The sequence below is a fragment of the Oryza sativa genome, chromosome 2 (genome assembly GCF_034140825.1).
Source record: "Oryza sativa Japonica Group chromosome 2, ASM3414082v1".
NCBI lineage: Eukaryota > Viridiplantae > Streptophyta > Magnoliopsida > Poales > Poaceae > Oryza > Oryza sativa.
The window spans coordinates 11,069,965-11,091,231 of record NC_089036.1 but is presented as its reverse complement, the minus strand read 5'-3'; the positions used below and the strand labels follow the sequence as shown (position 1 = coordinate 11,091,231).

The 21,267-nt window shown below is 37.5% G+C and overlaps 1 protein-coding gene and 1 long non-coding RNA gene across 2 annotated transcripts; one reads left to right on the top strand and one right to left on the bottom strand.

The window, feature by feature from the left end:
- Positions 1–1,695: 1,695 nt before the first annotated feature.
- Positions 1,696–4,878, top strand: LOC107276173 (calcineurin B-like protein 8). The gene is made up of 9 exons (XM_015768498.3): positions 1,696–1,833; positions 1,933–2,079; positions 2,185–2,267; positions 2,370–2,429; positions 2,606–2,714; positions 2,835–2,887; positions 3,269–3,349; positions 3,500–3,612; positions 4,017–4,878. Exons 2-9 carry the CDS (start codon positions 2,001–2,003, stop codon positions 4,078–4,080), a joined length of 642 nt encoding a protein of 213 aa, XP_015623984.1. The 5' UTR covers positions 1,696–1,833; positions 1,933–2,000; the 3' UTR covers positions 4,081–4,878.
- Positions 4,879–10,153: 5,275 nt separating this feature from the next.
- On the bottom strand, positions 10,154–11,860 carry LOC136355374 (uncharacterized). The gene is made up of 2 exons (XR_010739591.1): positions 11,036–11,860; positions 10,154–10,462 (listed from the first exon to the last, which is right to left on the bottom strand). It is a non-coding gene; the product is annotated as an uncharacterized lncRNA (long non-coding RNA).
- Between the last annotated feature and the right edge of the window lie 9,407 nt (positions 11,861–21,267).

The following is a 21,267-nucleotide window of genomic DNA, read 5'->3' as shown; positions in this document are numbered from 1 at the left end:
GACCTTGATTACATCGAATCTGCTTGTATTTTTGGATCTGATGGCCATCATCAAATGAGATTTTCTAAATACCTTAACATGATGGAATTTATTCAATTAGCAGCGAGCAATTAGGATAGTTGAGATTGATTTTTTTTACTTAAAACCGAGTGTTAAATTATGTTCTATTTCTAAATTACCCTTTAAGAGATTCCCAAGCACCTTAAGAAGTACTCCCTCCGTTTCGAAATATTTGACACCGTTGACTTTTTAGCACATGTTTAACCGTTTGTTTTATTCAAAAACTTTTGTGAAATATGTAAAATTATATGTCTACATAAAAATATATTTAACAATGAATCAAATGATAGGAAAAGAATTAATAATTACTTAAATTTTTTGAATAAGACGAACGGTTAAACATGTGCTAAAAAGTCAAGGGCCTCAAACATTTCGAAACGGAGGGAGTATCTCGTATAATTCCCAAGCACCGTAAGCTGAAAAAACTTATAGTTCTTTATAACAGTAAAAAAATATTCCTTTCAAATTTGTTTGCCCAAAAGACAACTTTTTTCTCATGATTATGTTGAGTCATTGCATCGGTTCAATAAAAAACTTTATAGTCTTCAATAGAAAGTTTTCTGGAAAAAAATTTATGTTCAACTATTTTAGTACCCCAAAAGGTTTTTCTATCACAGGTTAAAATTTCTTTTACTCTTTATGTGAAAATTAAAAGTTTTGCAACTCACTGTATTTCGGTAAATACTGCCATCCAGGGTACAACCCTTCTTTTTCTGAATCTTAAGCGTAAAAATAAGAGGAAAACTCCTTTGTTCTGTCAGAAATGTATAGCCAAATAAAAGATCAAAACGTTTCTTGATACCTCATCCCATTTTCTTGGTATATTACCAAGAAGCCGGCTTGCTGCCAACCGTTGGCCTCGTCAGCTGATGTCTTCTCCATGCGTCTCTGACGTTGTGTTCGTCCGTAATGCTGCATACTTCCTTCAGATAATTAAATTGCTAAGTTTTTCCCCTTCTATCAACTACTCCTTCCGTCCAGAATATAAGGATTTTTGGGGTTAAACATAAGTATTAAGAAAATAGGTAGAATTAAATGGGAGAAGGTTGTAATTGGTTAAGAAGTGGAGGTATGTGAGAAAATTTAGTGATGGAGGATTGTGATTAATTGAGAAGGAGAATGCTGGTGACGGAATTATTATATTTTTGGGACAAACCTTGAGAACTATATGTTATTATTATGTCTACGAGTATCATCTAGCCGCATCATGCATCACCTTTGGATTCAGACATCCAGTCCATCTATAAACAAACCATTTGATGTGTACAAGATGACGTTTGACACTTTTTTTTACATCAAGCACAAACTCGTAGACATCTTAACCTAATCGGCGTCACTTGACATTAACATAAAGAATCCTCGAGCATATGGCTCATTAGTTAATTCGTATATTTCTCCATATAGGCCAAGAGCCCAAGACACAATTGTAAACTATACTAGAATAGCCTTGGTTAATTTAATCTCAGCATTTTTAACTCTTCAGAAACAGTGACAGATCGATGATGAAATGAACAATAAAACATTACATTGATGTTGCAAGGAGCCTGTAGGGTCAACTCTTGTTACGACAGATTGATGTGCAGATGAATTATATATATGCACATATAGTAGCATCTTCCTCCTCTTCTTCTACCCTCTGTCCATTGTATCTGCAATTCTGCATTAAGCTTGAAAGACAGTAGGTACAGAGCTGTCTCTGTAGCTACTAGATAGTCATCCTCTTGTTGAACTTCAGTACTGAAAACAAGATCTGAATTTGTATTTGTTTCCCAGGTTAGATTCTTCTGTGTTTCTGAAGCTGTTTTGTTTTTGCATGTGGCTTCACTTTTTCTTGTGTTGATGCCAGCAATGCCTTTCTCCATTTTGTTTTAGGTTCCATCTATCACTTTATGCAGTGAAAGTTTGTAACTACAGGAAATTAAGGGCGTGGTTTGTATAAAATGGGCTGTGTATCATCAAAGCAGTTCAAAAGAGCTGCACAACATGAGGATCCTGCTATTCTGGCCAAAGAGACTACATGTAGGATTTGATTCACTGGATACACCATGGAAAAATATTTACAGGTTCTCTTTTGGAAAAACCCTGAATAATAATAATTGTAATTTATTGCTATTCTTCTTGCAGTTTCAGTGAGTGAAGTGGAGGCCCTCTTTGAGCTGTTCAAGAAGATAAGCCATTCCATATTCAGAGATGGTCTCATTCACAAGGTACTTGCTTAAAAAATCTGCTCAAACTTGTGAGATTGACCATGTAGCTCTGAAATTCTGATGAAAAATATGTCAATTGCAAACGGCCCTTTCCATGTACAGGAGGAGTTCCAGCTAGCTCTCTTCAGGAACAGCAACAAGAAGAACCTTTTCGCCAATCGGGTCAGTAGCAGTGATACCCAGTCCATTTCATCAGTGGATTTTATTTCAACATATAGACCATGATGTATTGGTGCAAAAAGGCATTATCTGAAGAAGCACAGTTCTACATATGTTTGGCTGAATTGTAGAACCTGTTCTTATGTGAAAATGCTGACAGTGTTTCACCACAAGTGCAGATATTTGATCTCTTTGATCTGAAGCGCAACGGTGTTATCGATTTCGGGGAGTTCGTTCGATCCCTCAGCATTTTTCACCCGGAAACGCCTTTGGGAGACAAGATTGCCTGTAAGGAGTTCCAGCTCTTTCTCATTATATATGGTCAATTTAACCATCTTGATTTTGTTTTCTTTAATAACTACCTTCTGTTTATGCCATTTTGGTATTTGACAGTATTCTTTTTTGTAGTTGCATTTAGGTTGTATGACCTGAGAGGAACTGGATGCATTGAACGTGAAGAGGTATGCATTTTAGAAATTAGAATTACTTATCATCTTTTTAGTTCCATAAATCAAACATGCTACCCATATACTGTGTAGAAATGATTCAACATATAGTAATTTCCATGCATTAATAGTCTACAGAACTGATGGTGACGGTACACATCTATACCATCAAAGAAACATAAATGGTGTGTTTCCAAATATTTGTTGAATCCAGTTGATATTTAATTTAAATAAATCCTTACATATCCATAAGAAGCCTCAATTCAAACTGGCTGAGTGTGAAAAACTGGAAATTTGTATGTGTACCGTTGGAAAATAATATGCATACCGTCTTACCGTTTTAACTGACAGTCCTGGAGTTACTGAAACTATTTTTCTTTCTTATGAATCAAGCAGTTGCACGAAATGGTGCTTGCTCTTCTGAATGAATCAGATCTATTCCTATCTGAAGAAGCTGTAGAACAAATCGTGGATCAGGTTAAGTGCATTCAGATTAAATACTACCTTCAGTTTTTCTATTTCCCAGGCATTTTTTAGCAGATTTCAGTTCATTTCTTTCACAAAGTTGCCACTGCTTTCATGAATAAATCATATCATTAACCTTTATGCTAACTTGAGCTTTTACAGACGTTCAAGCAAGCAGACTTAAACGATGACGGGAAGATCGACCCCGATGAATGGAAAACGTTTGCGAGTAAAAACCCGGCTTTGCTGAAGAACATGACTCTTCCATACCTAAAGTAAGTCTGTCTACAAGTTTCAGGTTTCACTCCAATTACGTTTTACTGTTTTACATCACTTTATCACTAAATATAGGGGCTGTTCAGTTTGTTACCATTTTCAACCATATCAAATTTAGCATTGTCAAATTTTGGCAAGGTAGCAGTCTAAGTACATCCCAAATACTCCACCATACCTTACCATGCCAAAATTTTGGTGATTTTCTAGAAACCTCTCGACATAACACTATACAAGAATATTTAGCATAGTAACAAACCAAACAACACCCACACACTTTTCTACCCTACCAAACTTGGCCAAATTTTGGTATTGCCAAAATTTGGAAGGGTTAATTTTGGCATCAAAGTGAACAAACCCATAAAATTTGTAATTCTGATGCCTAAATTGTTCACTTTGTGTTCAGGGACATAACCATGGTATTCCCCAGCTTTATTCTGAACTCTGAAGTTTGTGAGGAAGAGTTGTAACATCCATGGTACCCTCTGTGCTCCATTTATATTTCTCACAAAGGGGCATGACTACATGGGGAAACCATGGGAACAGAGCTAGATGAATCACAATCATCAGACATGGGCACACAGTATGCAGCAATAGTGAAGACCTCAGCACTGAAGAACAGTATGCAGGCTAAGGATAAAATGGTTCACCTGTACATGACTGATCTTCAGGTCACGATGATATCTCTGATGGATCGCAGAAGTTGAGATGCATTGTGTTTGGGAGAGTTTCTGGCAGGGCTTGTTTGGCACAGCTCCAGCTCCAGCTCCACCCCTCCTAGAGCTCAGCCAAACAGTTTCAGCTCCACCAAAACTGGGAGTGGAGCTGGGTGGAACTCTCTCACAAAATGAACTAGAGTTGTGGAGCTGGGTTTACGCAGCTCCACAACTCCACTCCAGACCCAACTCCTGGAGCTAAATTTAGGAGTTGGAGTTGTACCAAACAGGCCCATGACTTCTCCTGGAATTTCCAGTTGCTAGAAGCCCCCCAAAACAGTCCAAATTTTTATCCAGATTCTGAGAAGTTATAGTTGTAGAATCCAGAAATTGAACTAGAAGCCAGAAGCTGAGTTTCCCAAATTCTCCAGATTCTTACCAACTGTTTCTCAAAATCTTAAGCTCCCCAAACATGGTAGGATACCATCATGGTGCGTCGCAATCTTGAGACAGTAGTCATACACATGCGCATTTGTTGTGCATGGATGGAAATTTTGTAGTAGGATTTGTGCAAACTTATTCCGAACTGATCTTGTGACGATTTTCAAGCTATGTTTGATGTCGCATTTTCTTCATTTAGCAATGTTGTGTTACAGTTACATAATAAGTAATGTCCAAATGCATATTTAATGTAGAAGTTGAAACTATTTCCATTATTATGAAATGTTCTATTCCACCGTTGCTAGAACGATGACAATAGGTGACATATTATATTCCACTTGTTGAATCTTTATGTGGTTAAAAAATGATTATAGCATTGGATCAGAAGCTGGTTGGCCAGAGATAGCACTCAACCCAATAGGGTTTAATTCTAGACTAGCGCTATAGAAACACGTGTCATTACTTCGAGGAGCAAAACATTTTTTTTAAAAAAAAGGAGAAAAACCGTACTCCTAGGGGTGGTATTTATTGATGATTTGACATTAGTATCCACCAATTTTAGGACTACGTGTGTACTGCATGTGTTTGGTTTGAGAATGAGCTGAGATGGGTTGGACTTATCCCTGTTTTTGAGATGAAATGGTCTTATCTATTCGTTTGGCATATGGGATAGGGTGATCGTACTTTTTAAGAGATGGCCCGCATGTCAGCAAGAGAAAAAAAAGGTTTGGATTGGTTTGCCGGTTTTGAGGAACAAGATGAACTCAGATCTTAGTGGAATATTCCCTTTTAGCAATCATCATGTTCCATCTGTCCTCCAACCAAACACACTGAAAAATAGGTTCAACACAATCCGATCCATCCCAACCCTTAAACCAAACACATGCTAAGAGATGGTCAACATGTCAGCAAGAAAAAATAATGGGTTGGATTGGTTCACCAGAGGAATATTCCCTATCAGAGACCATCCCATCCCACATGTTCTCTAGTCAAATATGCTGAAACATAAGTTCAACCCAATCCGATCCATCTCAACCCTTAAACCAAATACATGCTAAGTGGATATGCATATGCCTGAGCTCTACAAGATTTTGATGCCTCCGATGATACTTCAAGCTTATGTAAAGAACATGCATATGCTTACGCAGTGTTGGGTGTGCACTAAATTGTAGTACTCTAAAAACGGATGGTTTGGTGATACATAGGATGTGATATGCCAATATGGCACACACTTAAAAAAGTTTGTCTTCTTCTCTAAATATCTTTACATGCTTTGGACTATCGCCATGAAATCCATTGGTTTACACCTTTTTTTTTAGGAAAGAACTGTAGGGGAAGCCCCCACAGTTAAAGGATATTATTAAGATATAAAAAATAGTATTACAATTGGTTTAACCAGGAGATTAAAGTTGATCTCTCATCTAATTTTAAGCAAAAAACAAGAAGGGATAGATCATTCTTAAAGAATGCCATCCAAGAGGGAACAGAAGGCAAAGCATTATAAAAAATAAATCCATTTCGTTGCTTCTAGATGTTCCAAGCTGCATATAAAACTTTCTCTAAGAAGTGCGAAGATCGATAAGAGCTCCTTGCATGGTTCAACATATTCTCAAAGGACAAAGAGAGATTACAGACTATACCAAACTGCGCCCAACACTCTGTACTGAAAAAAGGTGTTGAAGGGTTTCTCTTTCTCTAGATGAACATAACACACAGGTTAAATCACTTCCATCAGGGGCACAAGACTTTCTATCAAGCATATCACAAGTGTTTAACCTATCAATCAATAGAAGCCAACCAAAAACCTGAACTTTCATAGTACAATTACTCTTCTAGATCCATTTTAAATAGGCAGGGGCCTGCACATGCATGAAGTTTAAAGTTTATAGCATAAACTTTCTGAGAGGAGAACTTATCATTACCCCAAGCATAAGACCATTTATCATTGGTTTACACTTTGAGTTGCTACTCTGCTCATTGCTGGAGACAGGGCTACTCTTTTTTCTAATAATGGATTTGCGTTCTCCAAGTCTATACACCAGTAATATCCAACAATTTTTAATTCCGTTTTCGATCTATCGCAACTTCGGCTTCACACCATTTTCCTAAACTAAAGCAATATATTCGCATCTATATATGTGTTGTATCGTCAGCGGTTTCAAATTCAAGTTCCGGAAAAATGGAGGCGTGAGATATGGTACGACCATAAAGTCCATTTCATTTTCATCCCTACTTGTCACTCTTAATAGGCTCACTAATATTGTATAAATAAAATTGGTGCTCCTGTGGCATGATCAACACTATTGAGACATAGGTCTATTTAACTCCCAAGATCTGAACTGACTTGTTTCTATTCTCGTTGGTTGTTTTTAACACTTTTTATCGTATTTCTTACATACTCCCTCCGTTCTGAATTTTACCCAATTCTAGAGTTCAAAATTTTTCACAAAATCAACTCCAGAAGGTTCGTTACTTCCATGTCCCTTATAAAAATAATTATTGTAGCATAGATTCAGAAGCTGGTCGACAAGATATGGCACCTAACATAAATGGATTCAGATTCTAGATCTAGCACTAGTGTCCACCAATTTTATGATTATGTACTCAGTAGGTGATTTAGCATGTCCACCATACTCTATAAGATTTCGATGCCTCTATTTCAAGAGTATGTAGAGGACATGCATGTGCTTACACATGGTGGTGAGTGCGCTCTAAATTGTACTAAAAAGGGGTGGTTTAGTAATTGGACGTGATATATCAATATGGCATACAATTAAAAAATCTGTCTTCTCTAGAATGTTTTACGGGCTTTGATCTATCGCCATGACACCCATTGGTCTGCAGTTTGAGTTGCTACTCTGCTCGTTGCTGGAGCCTAGAGGCCAGGAGAGAACTACTTTTTTTTTCAAATAATGGATCTGCACTTCCTATAGTCTTTAGACCAGTAATATCCAGCAATTTTTAATTCCATTTTCAATCCGTCTTGGCTCCGACTCGACACCATTTTTCTAAACTAAAATAATACGTCTGTATCTATATATGTCGAATTCAACTTACGAATTAAAAAGGAAGACGCCGACCCATTTTTATCCCTACTTACTACGTTTAATTGGCTCATCAATATTATAAATAAAATTGTCGCACTTGTGGCATAGCCAACATTGTTGTTGGAAACATAGGTGTATTTAACTTCCAACATAATTGTAATTCTTCTTGTTTCTTGTTGCACAAAACTAGGGAATAACGTTTTCAACGCTCCAACTGTTGTACTGGCAATTTGTCCTATCATGGGGCCAAGCTTCTGTATCCAAAATTCATTACAAAACTAATTCGTATTTTTTTTCCTATAATTAACATCAGGTTTCTTCCGTGGATCATGCATGCTTTGGTGTTTCCTACCATCAGTCCATCACTTCACTTGACTTGTGCAATAAAAGGTTGACACTTGAGACAAAGCTACTGCTGTGTTTACTTGCCAAGATAAACAACTTAATTACAATATCCTTGATAAGTTAATTGCAAGATAACCTAACGCATGCAAATTTTTTACTTCAACTTGCAGGTAATTAAGTACATACTGATTTGATTTGATTTGACCGGGACTTGTACAACTGCCACGGAAATTCAAATTTTCTTTGTCTTCAGTTCTACTCCAGTATTCAAATTAGTGGCTTGCATCTATTAGGCGGGCATTATTGGCCAAAATAAACAAACATGGAGCAAAGTTAGAGATATATTGATTTTTCATCTCCAACAACAGGCTCGATATGATATATCGCCCTTTGATACGATCAAGATTAGTAAGCCCATCAATTTAATTACTACCTTCATTCTAAAATAAATGCAGCCCTGGGTATCCATTTCTAATGTTTGACTGTCCGTCTTATTTGAAAAATTTATAAAAAAAAATATAAAATTAGTCACGCATAAAATAATGTTCATGTTTTATCATCTAATAATAAAAAAATATTAATCATAAAAATTTTTAAATAGGATGAACGGTCATACGTTGAACATGAACAATGCAAAACTGCACTAGACTGACTGAGGGATTAATTAGCATCAACCTATAAATCCAAAAATCCCATGCGCTAATAACGTAAAAGTCAAATTACTGTACGATGCACTGTATAGTGTATACATCTTCAAATATACGTACTGGCCCGTGCAATTAATTAATGAGCAATTTAACGTACCGTTGAAAATACAATGTTCAACTTATTGATTTTTTTCTAAGGAAAAAAAAGTCAAAGAGTCGTAGCTGCTTAATGGTTTAATTACGTTTTCGATAGAGCGAAAGAGACAGGTATTGCATATATTGACACTGGCTGCGTTCGTCTGTCTGTCTTCCGATTGTCCCCGTCTTCTCTGTCTCGTTTTCGATATGCACGGTTTTCAAACTGTTAAACGGTGTATTATTTAAAAAAAACTATAAAAAGTTACTTTAAAAAATTATATTAATCTATTTTTCAAGTTAGTTTTAATAAATAATACTATTTATGTGCTAATGAGTTGCTCCGTTTTTTTCGCGCTAGAAGGGAAGATTCCCAACCAACGCAAAAGATTTGTCCACAAAAGCAAATGTATGCAACATGCCGCTATGCACGTTAACTTCAACTAGTGTATAGGCTACTGCTATTAAACAGTAATTGATCGTGATGGGATTACGGTCTCTTGGAAAAATATACTCTTTCTGCCTCGTGTTGGGTATGGTCGAGGAGAATCAGACTTTGGAAAAAGGACGGGATAACGTGGTTTTTTCAAAGTGTTTCTCTCAAGATTTTAATTTTAATTTTTGTTTAATTCCTGACCCTGTTTGAATTCCGAATTCCCTTGCTTAATTGATGATGAATTTAGCTGCCGGTATGAATTTGGCAATACGATGCATGCATTCGCTAATAGGTGCTAATTAACTATAAATTTCTATGTGGATATTCGATCTCCAAATATGTATATATATAGTCCACTCATCTTAATTAGCCTTTTTGGAATGAGTTTTTTAATCAGTAAAATTTCATGTTCAAGCAGATATGCAACCACTGATTATCGTGGAAATGCTAAATGATACATATATGGGTCAGGATTTCTTATTTCATAATAGAAATTTTTATTGAACTCACCAATATAATTAGGAGGATGTAATGGAAATATCCACTACAACGAAAATAGTTATTCCAAGCCGCCAAAATGCCTTTTGCAGATGGATCGCCAATAAGCAAATACCTATAAAAATCATAATTTTCACATATAGATCCCTAAGACGCCCACCTATGTTAATTTCATCATGCATCTGGTACCAAATTATGTCAATCAATATATATTAGGAATCTCTCCTTTCATTCTGTAGGTGTTTATCACAAACACTCAAGCTCTCTGGTGTGCCGCACGCTTAAATGCAAAAACCACGGCAACACAGGTGCGGTTTTCGTTTATGCAGACCACAAGCTACTAGCATCATTTTCTTCTCTTTATATATATAGACTCAAATTACAGAACTAACAGCCGGCGAAATCACTCAACCGAGACTCACGCCACGTGTTGGAAACGTTCAAGCAGCATGCAATACATGCAACTAACCACAGGCGCATTTGTCTTAACTAATCTTGCATACATATCTACTGCTTCAACTGATTCACCTGGCTAACTTGGACCTCGATCGTCTTGCACCACTCCACATGCATGCAGCTCTGCTTGGTCTTCTGACTTGTTCATGAACCCTTTTGCTCCATTTGCACCACCGCATCTCGTCCATGAGCTGAAACCAAATATACCATGCATATAAACTCTAACAATCAAATCCTTTCTCTTTTGGGGTGTTGATCTGTGTTGATCAATGGTTGCATGCATGTCTAAAAGTTACTCTAATGAGAATAATTTTTAATCTTTTATTCTGGTGGGCCCAAGACACAGATATCAAGTCACAGTTTGATTGGCCGGCCTTAATTAAATAGGGTGTCGTGCTAGTATTTTTTATGATGCGGCAAGAAATTAATAAAGTGAGAGATAAAATAAGTTTCATCTTGATGAAATCTTATCTACACTGTTTCCAATACAGTTTCTCTTGCATGTTCTACCTACGAAACAACAAAAACAAAACCACATGTATCGTATGAGCTATTTTAATTCTCAATTAAATGCTTTGTTGCTTATGTGGCACTACTGGAAACATGCAAATGATACTTCCTCAGTCCCATATTATATGGGATTAGGGGTTAAAAGCGTGTCTCAAAATATAAGGGATCAGGTAGGTAGAGTACTAATACAAACAGACATCGGGCAGGGAGAGTACTAATGCGAACAGAGAGCTGTCGGTGGAATTTGTCCCTACCTTATCCTCTCACCGAGTCACCCATCGACCACCGCTTGTTCCCCTCCCGATTTTCTTTGCCTTTTCTCTATCCCCTCCATCAGCGCCTCCCTCCCACCCGCATCTTCTTCCACCTCCCCCCATCCATCCGAGCTCCTTCCCTTCCACCTCCCATCCGTCGACGCCAACGCCGGTGGTGCGGCAGCCAACGGTGGCGGCCAAGGGCGGCGGCCAACCTGGCCCATGCGCCACCGCCACCGGTGCCCAACCTGGCCCGTGCGGTGGGGGCACCGCCGGGGAAGCGAATCGAGGTGGTGAGGGAGCGGGAGAACACACTTCTCTTGTTCGGCCGGGCCGCCACGCACGCCGCCGTCGCCTTCGTTGAGTTCAACGTCCATGTATATATATACAGCGTAGCCGAGTTCGATGTGTATGCTTCCATTTCCATGTTGTTGGTAGTACCTGTGTTTGTTTTGGACTTTGCATTGGATGTCAGTTTACGCTTTGGATTGTTTGATTTTGACACCGCAGCAACGCAATGCAAGATTTGGAAGCTAGCGTGGGTATGACTTGGATGTAGCCATTGATTGGTGTGGTACTGGACATGAAATTTGCAGCAACGTTCTAGCCAGTGAACTATATGGGATAAGCCTCACAAGTAGGAGTATCAATTTAATTGACTCTTGTCAACATGTGCATTAATGTCATTGTATACTGAGAAATGCTTACTCTGTCTTTGTGCCAATCATTTGCTGGCAAGCTTGTAAACCCAAATATTCTCTCACTACTAATGCCCAGTACTAAGGACTGGTTTGGTTTGTGGTCTAAATTGGCATTACCAATTTTTATCAATGTCACATTTTGTCAACTTTTGGCATGGCTAATTTTGGTAAAGGTAAAATTGTGTTTGGATTGAAGCCAAAATAGCCTAAATTAACTGTTGAAATGGCATATTTTCTTAGGCATGCCAAAATTTAGCTCCAAACCAAATAGACAATAAACACTATTGAAGTTGACAAATATTGGTAAGGCCAATTTAGGCCTCAAACCAAACCAGCCATAAGTAAATGAGGGGTACATGTGTCTTTTGCCAGCCTCCTTATTTTGGATGAATAGTGCCCAGTCCCATATAATGTGGGATGGAGGGAGTACCTCCCACTGAGAATGACCTAACAATAACACCTTTTGATTTGATTTGGAAGCTATGTATCAAGCAAAAACCAAAGTTTGAATTGAATTACAACCATTCGCTTTCATAGAAATCCAAGAAAATAAGTCGATTTGAACTTTAATATCCGATACTGTTTAACTCTAACCCACTGAATCATTCATATTTCAATCTTGAGTTTTTCTTTTATTTCTAATAGTAGACAAAAACTTCAACAAGTTCATAAAAAAATCCATTTTACATTTTTACTCCCTCCAATTCACTTAATCATGTAACTTTTTGTTTATTTTACTTCTAAACTATCACAATCGGTCCACCTTACATCTTAGGTGCCTACATCTTAATAGTATTTATATTTTTTTTCTTTATACAAGTTATTTTAAGATGAAATATTTTAAGCCATAAAAAGATGATACCATTCTCAAGTTTTATATTCTCAATTTTTTTCATGGCTATTTGCTTGAATTTTAAAATATCTATGTTTAGATCAGCCTTACGTAATTTCAACCTATGTAAAAAAATATTGATAGGTAAGTTGTAATGCATTTATTCATCCTACTGAATTTCAGTGCAAAATATAAGTTATATAAAGAGAAAAAAGCAGAGAAATAGAGTTATGGAGTAAAGTGGATCAGTTTCAATAGTTCTTAGCTGAAGATTAGTATATAGGTTTAAGTGCTCTGGTAAAATATTCTTTATAGGGAGTAAAATGAACTTTTTTTCTTCAAAAAAGTATTGTTTGCACGGAGGAGTATTTACTACTGTCGACATTTGATGTCTCGACTACGGTATTTGGACAGTATGGGGATCATCGGTGCTAGGATATACGCGAGACTGAGGTAAAAGAGATGGAGACAGGGATTTTTATACAGGTTCGGGCCCCTGAATTGTCAGGTAATAACCCTACATCCTATTGGCCAAAGCTGGTATTGCTCTTATTCATGATAATCACACCAGTATAATGTTTGGGGTAGCCTATCTAACTGTTGTCGACATGGCGGTCTGACGATCTGACTCGTAGTCGACAACAGGGTAGCCTTTCTCCTCGAATCCGTGCCCGGCGAGATCAGAGATAGCGCTTTCGTCTCTCCTGACAGTATCTGGAGACACCGTAGGGTACTAGCCGTGCTTATCCCTAAAGTCGATATCCGGCGGCGTGTCTTGCATATGTAGGCTTCTATGTTGTGGCTTCTATGTCAATTGTGTTGGGTGTTGATCCTCTGTGTATGTTGATTGAGGTGGTCGTGTGTTGATTGTCATCCCTCTCCTCCTAGGAGGGCTTGTATTTATAACCATAGATGTCCCCTTGTCCAAGTAGAACTAGGAAAACCAATATGGATACAATCCGAGTAGTTCTTGTCGTTTCCATGTAGAACTCTGGTTGTCTTTCCTTATCCGAAACTCCCTCCATATCCGGAGTCAGTTCCCGTATAAGACATGGTATGTGGTGGGTCCTGCCGAGATTTAGTCAACTACTATTAGGTATGTGGTATCCATAACCCTGACAACTACCTAGATAAATTTTGTGTGAGAAAAATAAATTCAATTGAACCAGAAAATGGTGTTTAAGACAATTGCATTCAAACTATTCAATTGTAAACTGAACTTATCCTGGTTATAATATATAATCAACTGCTCAATGCAGAATTGTTTTGTGACTTTTTTAAGTTCACTTATTGATTTATGAAATCCAAAAAGAATCATATCACTACAATGGTATTTTTAATTTCATAAATTCATTAAAAAAATCTTGCCTGCTGCAAAATTGGAATATTTCAGCTAACTATTCTTATAAAGTGATAAGCGACATACATATAAACAACAATATGTCCATGGTGACTTTATTAATATCAGTCAAGTCTCTCAAATGTGCTCATACGAATATGATGTGCTTACTTATATCCATAGGGATGAGTGTGTGTATACAAGCATCTATGTTTTTACTATGTTTTGAAAATAAAGTTTGTTAACCTAAGAAGATACATTTATTTAGTTTTAAACATTTTTTCTCTTATTATATTTTGTTTCTCCTACCAATTTTTTTTTCTATAATATATATACTCTTATAGAGGAAATAGTAGTAGTAGTTGATGATAATAATAATATTATTATTAATAATGTATCACATCTAGTTCTAGATTTGTTTTTTAAGTACGTCATCTTCACATCATCTAAACCACTATAAATTCGGTGTTAACATTGAAAAGCGTACGGTTTTGAGTAAAATAGTGTCTGATGTTGACATTGATTTCCATAATTTTATAATAGTTCAGGGCCGGGGTGATCTTTTCTAAATTTGTGCGCTGAGATTATTTCTTTTTCCTCGTTTTAATTAGGATATCGTACAATTAAATTTCAAGTCTTCCTGGTGGAATGACCGGATTAATTAAATTGCTCGTGGTTATTCCAAATTTCAAAGGCTCACGCCTGCACCACTCAAATCGACCAAACAAACGTCAGAAAACTTCTCAAACGAGTACTACATCCAGAAACTTCATACTACCACCTCTGTTGTCGATTACTACTCCTTCCGTCTAAAAAAAAAAGACAAACATGAGTTTCCATGTCCAACGTTTGACTGTCCGTCTTATATGAAATTTTTTTATAATTAATATTTTTATTGTTGTTAGATGATAAAACATAATTAATACTCTATGCGTGACTTATCTTTTTAATTTTTTTCATATTTTTTTAAATAAGACGGACGGTTAAACGTTGGACACGGAAACCCAGGGTTTGTCTTTTTTTTTTTACGGAGGGAGTAGTTGCTAATGTTGAATGTGGCGCATAAATTATTTTTAACTATTATATAATGATAAATGGAAGTTGGGTAATTATATAATTATAATAATGATCAGTACTTAAAAAATGGTTTTCGCATAGGAGCCCTCCCTAAGCCTCCAGACGGACTTTGACATTGTCCATTTTCGATAATATCGGTCCCAAAGAAGAGCAAAGCCCTTATGCGAAAAAAAACAATTTTTTAGGCGTGTCAGTTAACATGCCTATCTGTGAACCCATTTTAGCAGACGGGTTTGTTAAGTGACCTGTCTGCCACCAAGCTGGCTCTTCTCCCTTTTATTTTCTCAGTCCCCTCTCCTCTCTCGAAAAAAATCATCTCCTTTCTTCCACCTATGGTTAGCGCACCCTCTGCCCCCTTCCCTCGCCTCTCCCCCATCCCAGCGACTAGTGCGTAGTGGTGGGCGCACGCTTCCTCCAGTAGTGGCAGTAGTGGATTTGGACGATGCAGTAGACCCAGGCTAATAATATAGCCGTTCTGATAGGTAAGTTTCTTTGCAGCCTTCTCTCATTCCACCCATATAATAGTTAGCTCTTTACAATTAATATAGGACCCACTTGTCTCTCCCACAGAATTTCTTGATTCTTGTGTCCAAGTCGGGTGTAAGTTTACAGACCGCTTCTCCTCTTTCTCCTCTCTCTCCTCTCTTCTCTTCTCCACCTCAACATTTAGTCGGCTTATAGCCTAATATTATATTTGCTAGTAGAGATAGGAGCGAACGATCCGCCGCCACTAGCCTTGGGGATGACGCATCCACCAGAACGGCTAGAGCGGCCACCAGTACACCGTCTCCCCCTTCCCGACAACCAGCGCGTGGTGGCGGGCATGTGCTTCAGGCGACGGCGGCAGTAGTTTTTTTTTTTTTTTTTGCAGTCCTGCGGCATAACGCTTTGTATGCGAAAATTCCATTTTTCACGTACGGTTGAACTGCCCATTTTAGGAAAATCGCTACTATTTTTTATGAACATCTAGGGACAAGCGGGTGTTGGGTTCTACACTGCCTGTGAAAATGTAATATAGCCGTTTGGGAAAACCATTTTGTAGTGGATATAACTTACTTTTAAGTATTTATTTTTTAAAAAAAATATCTTCTGTTCTAAATTATACTACCTCCGTTTCACAATGTAAATCATTCTAGTATTTTCCACATTCATATTGATGTTAATTAATCTAGATAGATATATATATCTGTTGAGATTATAGGCATATAATGATTTAATCTATTCCATAAATAAATCATGACGTTATATATGAAAACTAGCATGAACGCATCATTAGATCTACACATGTAAACTACACAGTATAACATGAACAGATTAAATATGCGCAACATATTGAACACGTACCGAGGTGGCGGAAAGACCGGCTGCTCGGTCGAAACTTTTCGCAGGCGTCTACGAAGGCACGAAGCACGCGAGCGAAGAGGAAGACGAGCCGTCGTGGACGAACAGGGAGCAGTCGCACAAAGCGCTTCCCAAAAACCTTATTGCCGCTTTCTCCCGGTGCAGGACGTCGAAGGCAAAGGTTCCGGAGAGTTGCTCTCCCGATCGCAGGTGCACGCCGGCGAGCAGGATGGTGTAATCTACGAGCGACGGCGCAGCACAGAGTAGGAGGCAAACCCTAGATTGATTTTTGCGTGTGCTGCGTGAAGGCGGTGGCTCGGTTTATATAGAGATAGATCGCCTGATCAGGGCGCCCGCGTAAACCGAACCGGATAAGTCGCGCGTAACCTATCCGGACTCCATGCCGTTTTCACGCACCGGATTTTTCGGAATGTTTCCAAAACAAAACAAATCCCGCAGCAAAACAAAACTGCAAAAGGAGGCTGCATCTGCGCAAGGGTGAGGAGCCAATTTTGCGGACCATTCGACGCGTATGTCATGCACGCGCGCCGCCTGCCCAGGCCAGGCGAGCGAGCGCGCGCGTGTGTTTCCCCTCTTCTCTCCACCACACATGCTTCAAGTGGCTAGGAGGGCATCCTCCCTTTTAAGGAGGTCCCCCTCTCCTAGAATAAGCAAGGTGGTACTAAACTCCACATGCATGCCATCCCATGAGGTGGGCTTTTGTGATTTTCCAAAGAATTAATCTTCGAATGGGCCTTAGCCCATCTATTAATTCCAACAATGTCTAGATTCATTAACATTAATATGAATGTAAGAAATGCTAGAATGATTTACATTGTGAAACAGAGGGAGTAGCAATCTAGTACTTCATTCGACATGTTACCTTTTCTTGACGTTGGTTAGTTTAGGGCACCCTTTGATTCGAAGGAAAAGCATAGGAATTTTGTAAGATTCTAATCCTATAGGATTTTTTTTCCTATATAGCCCTTTGAAACAAAGGATTGAAAAATATTGAATCCTATGAAATTCCTAAGGAATGCCCAAATCCATATAAGTTTTAGAGGATTTTTAACATGAGGTCTAACCTCATGGAAAGTTTCCTATGAGTCTATCTCTCTTACCTAATTCCTATGTTTTTCCTGTGGTTCAATCAAACAATCATTTATGTATTTTTCCTACGTTTTACAGTCAGAATTTTATTTTTTTTCTATTTCTCTGATTTGTCAATCCTTTAATCCGAAAGGGACCTTAATTTTGAGCTATCATCAAAGAAAATGGAGGAAGTATTATGTTGTGTTAGGCCACTGGAGGAGTAATTAATATTTAAACTTGAGTTGCGCAAGTGGCAATTACAGAATGGAGGCTATTATGATGTGGCCCTTTCTATCTGCATGTGCTTGCACTAGTAGTGGCTCTCGAAGTATGGGCCTGTTTACATCTCACCCTAAATTTTACAATCTGTCACATCGAACGTTCGAACAACTGTATAAAATATTAAATATAGGCTAAAGAGAACTAATTATATAGATTGCGACTAATTTGTGAGACGAATGTTTTAGGCCTAATTGCCCCATAATTTGACAATGTGGTGCTACAATAAATATGTGCCAATAACGGATTAATTAGGCTTAAAAAATTTGTCTCGTGGTTTTACTGATGGATTCTGTAATTAGTTTTTTTTATTAGTGTCTAAACACTCCATACAATACCCTATATAATATTCGATGTGACACTCTAAAACTTTACACGGCTTTACCTAGACACCCCTATGTATGACACGTACCCCTATGTATGTTGTGTCAGCAATCATATCCGATATATCCCATTCATATCTGGACTCCTAGGTTAGCAGCATTAGGTGGGAATATAAAATTAAAAAATGCTGAATTTTAATTTTGTTGGTATTTAATTAGCACTATGATTTTATTCGAAATGCAGGATTAGTGTATAAGAAAATTAGAGAAACCTTTCTCTTTCACTACTCTTTTCATCTCAACACCTACTTTTTTTTTTCGAACGATCAGACCGTTGATGACCTTTTTTTCGAACGATCTAAAATATCAAATTAATTTTATTAAATCTAGCATAATTAGTTCATTTAGAAATACTACTATACTTTTCTATAAACTTAGTCAAACTTAAATTTAATTTAGTTGAGAATATGAGATATAAATGAAAAAAATAAAACAACTTATAATATAATTACAAACGGAGGGAGTATACGAGATATATATATGAGATTGGAAAGTTAGTAAATTTTAAACGCTAAAAATTAGTATGTTTCAGTACAAGAAGAGTAGTAGTTAGAAATTGGAGTATCACATGTGTCGACGTTTGAGGTCTCGACTACGGTTATTGCATGATATGGAGATCGTCGGTACCTGGGTATATGCGAGATTGAGGTAAAAGAGATGGAGACAAGGATTTTATACAGGTTCGGGACCCTTATCTGACAGGTAATAGCCCTACTCCTATTGGCCAAAGCCGGTGTTGCTCTATATTCATTAGAATCACACAAGTACAATATTTGGGATAACATACCTAGCTGTCGCCGACTTGGCGGCATAGATAACCAACACGTAGTCGACGACAGGGTAGTCTTCCTTCTCGAGTACGAACTCATCGTGATTAGAGATGGCGCTAGATCCCTCTTGTCGGCCTCCGTAGGCACCATATTGGATTTGTCTAGGCTTATCTCTGATGTCGATGTTTGGCGGCATGTGTTGGTGTCTATTCTGACTTGTATGTCGATCTGTGTGTTGTTCTGTCCCCTCTCCTTCTAGGGGGTCTTGTATTTATACCTATAAATGTCCCCTTGTCCAAGTAGAACTAGAGAGACAAGTATCGATACGATCCGAGTAGTCCTTGTAGTTTCTATAGAGAACTCTACTTGTCCTTACTTATCCGTAATTTCTTCTATATACGAGGTATGATTCCGTATAAGATATGGTGGGCCCCACCAAGATTAATCGATTACTATTGGGTATGTGGTATCCATAACCATGACAGAACTCAAACTTAATTTTCTTAATTAGATTTGGATTTGATTAAGATTTGGGGGCTTAGGGTTCTTTCAAATTGGGGATTTTGGGAAAATTGAAACCGATTGATCTCGTTTGACTCAAAATTGTTCATGTCGAACCAAAATGGCATTGATGGCTTCTAATCACATGAATAATCTGAATAAGAAATTAAATAGGTTAAAGTTAAGCTTTGATACCACAATGTTGGAGTTCTAATTCAAGATCTTATTGCTTTAGCCTATAAACAATCACCTTTCAATTACGAAAATTAATTCTCTGACCTGGGATGAAGCCATTGAAGCTGATATCCAATTTTGCTTTTGGTTCTTCTTTCTCTTCTGGATTTTACAAAGGAATTAGTTCGTCACCTCTTCTCAATGCATTTTATCCTTTTTATTTGCGTTGGTGGGGCTCTGGGGCAATCCAGATAGGATTTTTTGTTTTGCGAAATCGGATGTGCTCATATGCACGGACGAAAAATTAGCATGTTGACGAACGAAAACATGGACAAAAACAAGATGACGATCAGAAAGTTACGAATTTTTTAATTAGTTAAGATAAGATATATTTCCTTAGCCCCTCTTTCTTTTATGTTAGCCTGATTAACTAGCTGGAAACCATTTTTTTTATTAAGATACCATGCTTAAAACCTCTGCTACCTATTCATGAGCCTACACGTAAACCGAGCTCGAGTTTGACTGAGCTTTACCCAACTTGAGCTTGAACCTACATGAAGGTCATGATAAGTTCGGCTTGAGCTCAGCTCAAACCTATGCTAAGCTCGGGCCTAGGTACCTAGGTTTGCCTGAGCTCGGGCCGTTAACAACCCTATGCATCGCTAGCTGCAAATAATAAAGCCTCACTTTAGCATTTGTCTTAGAAAAATAAACTTTGTCGAGGTACTATAAATAGCTAGGAAATATTTGGAGCGGAAAATATTGCTTTAAAATACTCAAGCATTTAATGTAAGTATATCCAAGAACATTACTTAAGGGGACTTCTTTAGAATGCATGATTAAAAAACACATTAACAAAAAAAAAGAGTGGGTTACAATAAATTAAATGCACGTGCAGTACAAATAATTGAGAAATAGGAAAAATATAACATGGGTTATTCAAAATATTCGAATTTAGTTAAGTTTATGAACTACTCCCTATGAATTTGGACGTACGCTGCGTCTAGATTCGTAGCCAGAAGTTGATTTTTTATGGGACAGAGCGAGTAAGTCAACTTGTGCTCAAATTATGGTGGTGTATTGGAGGTACAGTAATATATTGCTTGATTTCCCTTGGGCTTTGAGAATCTCTACTATTATAAAAATTGAAGATGTTTTCGCTAGTACTTTGGTATGTCATCCGTGTATGAGTCGGTTTTTAATTTCGTTCGCTTTTGGAAATACATATTCGTATTTGAGTTAGGAAGTTCGTTGGTTTTTTGAAAATATAGGAGTCGTACAAGAAATATCTTTGAAAAACTCGCATGCTAACTTGAGATAATCGGACTCCTAATTGCAGCTCATGATTTTCTATCTTTTCTCTACTATTATAAAAATTGAAGATGTTTTTGCCAGTACGTTGGTACATCATCCGTATATGAGTCGGTTTTTAAGTTCGTTCGCTTTTGGAAATACATATTTCTATCTTTTCTCTACTATTATAAAAATTGAAGATGTTTTTGCCAGTATGTTGGTACATCATCCGTATATGAGTCGGTTTTTAAGTTCGTTCGGTTTTGGAAATATAGGAGTCATATAAGAAATCTCTTTAAAAAACTCGCATGCTAACTTGAGATGATCGGACTTCTAATTGCAGCTCATGGTTTTTCTAGAAAAATATATATCCAAGTGAATTCCCACAGTGAATTTCACCTTAACTAACTCCTATAACAATAATAAGATTAAAATAACCTTCACCCGTTG

Bases quoted from the DNA above. Each gene is read 5' to 3' on its own strand.
- LOC107276173 (XM_015768498.3), top strand. From the start codon at position 2,001: ATGGGCTGTGTATCATCAAAGCAGTTCAAAAGAGCTGCACAACATGAG. The intron at 2,430-2,605 runs GTCAGTAGCAGT...CCACAAGTGCAG, and splicing joins AGAACCTTTTCGCCAATCGG to ATATTTGATCTCTTTGATCT. The intron at 2,888-3,268 runs GTATGCATTTTA...TGAATCAAGCAG, and splicing joins GATGCATTGAACGTGAAGAG to TTGCACGAAATGGTGCTTGC.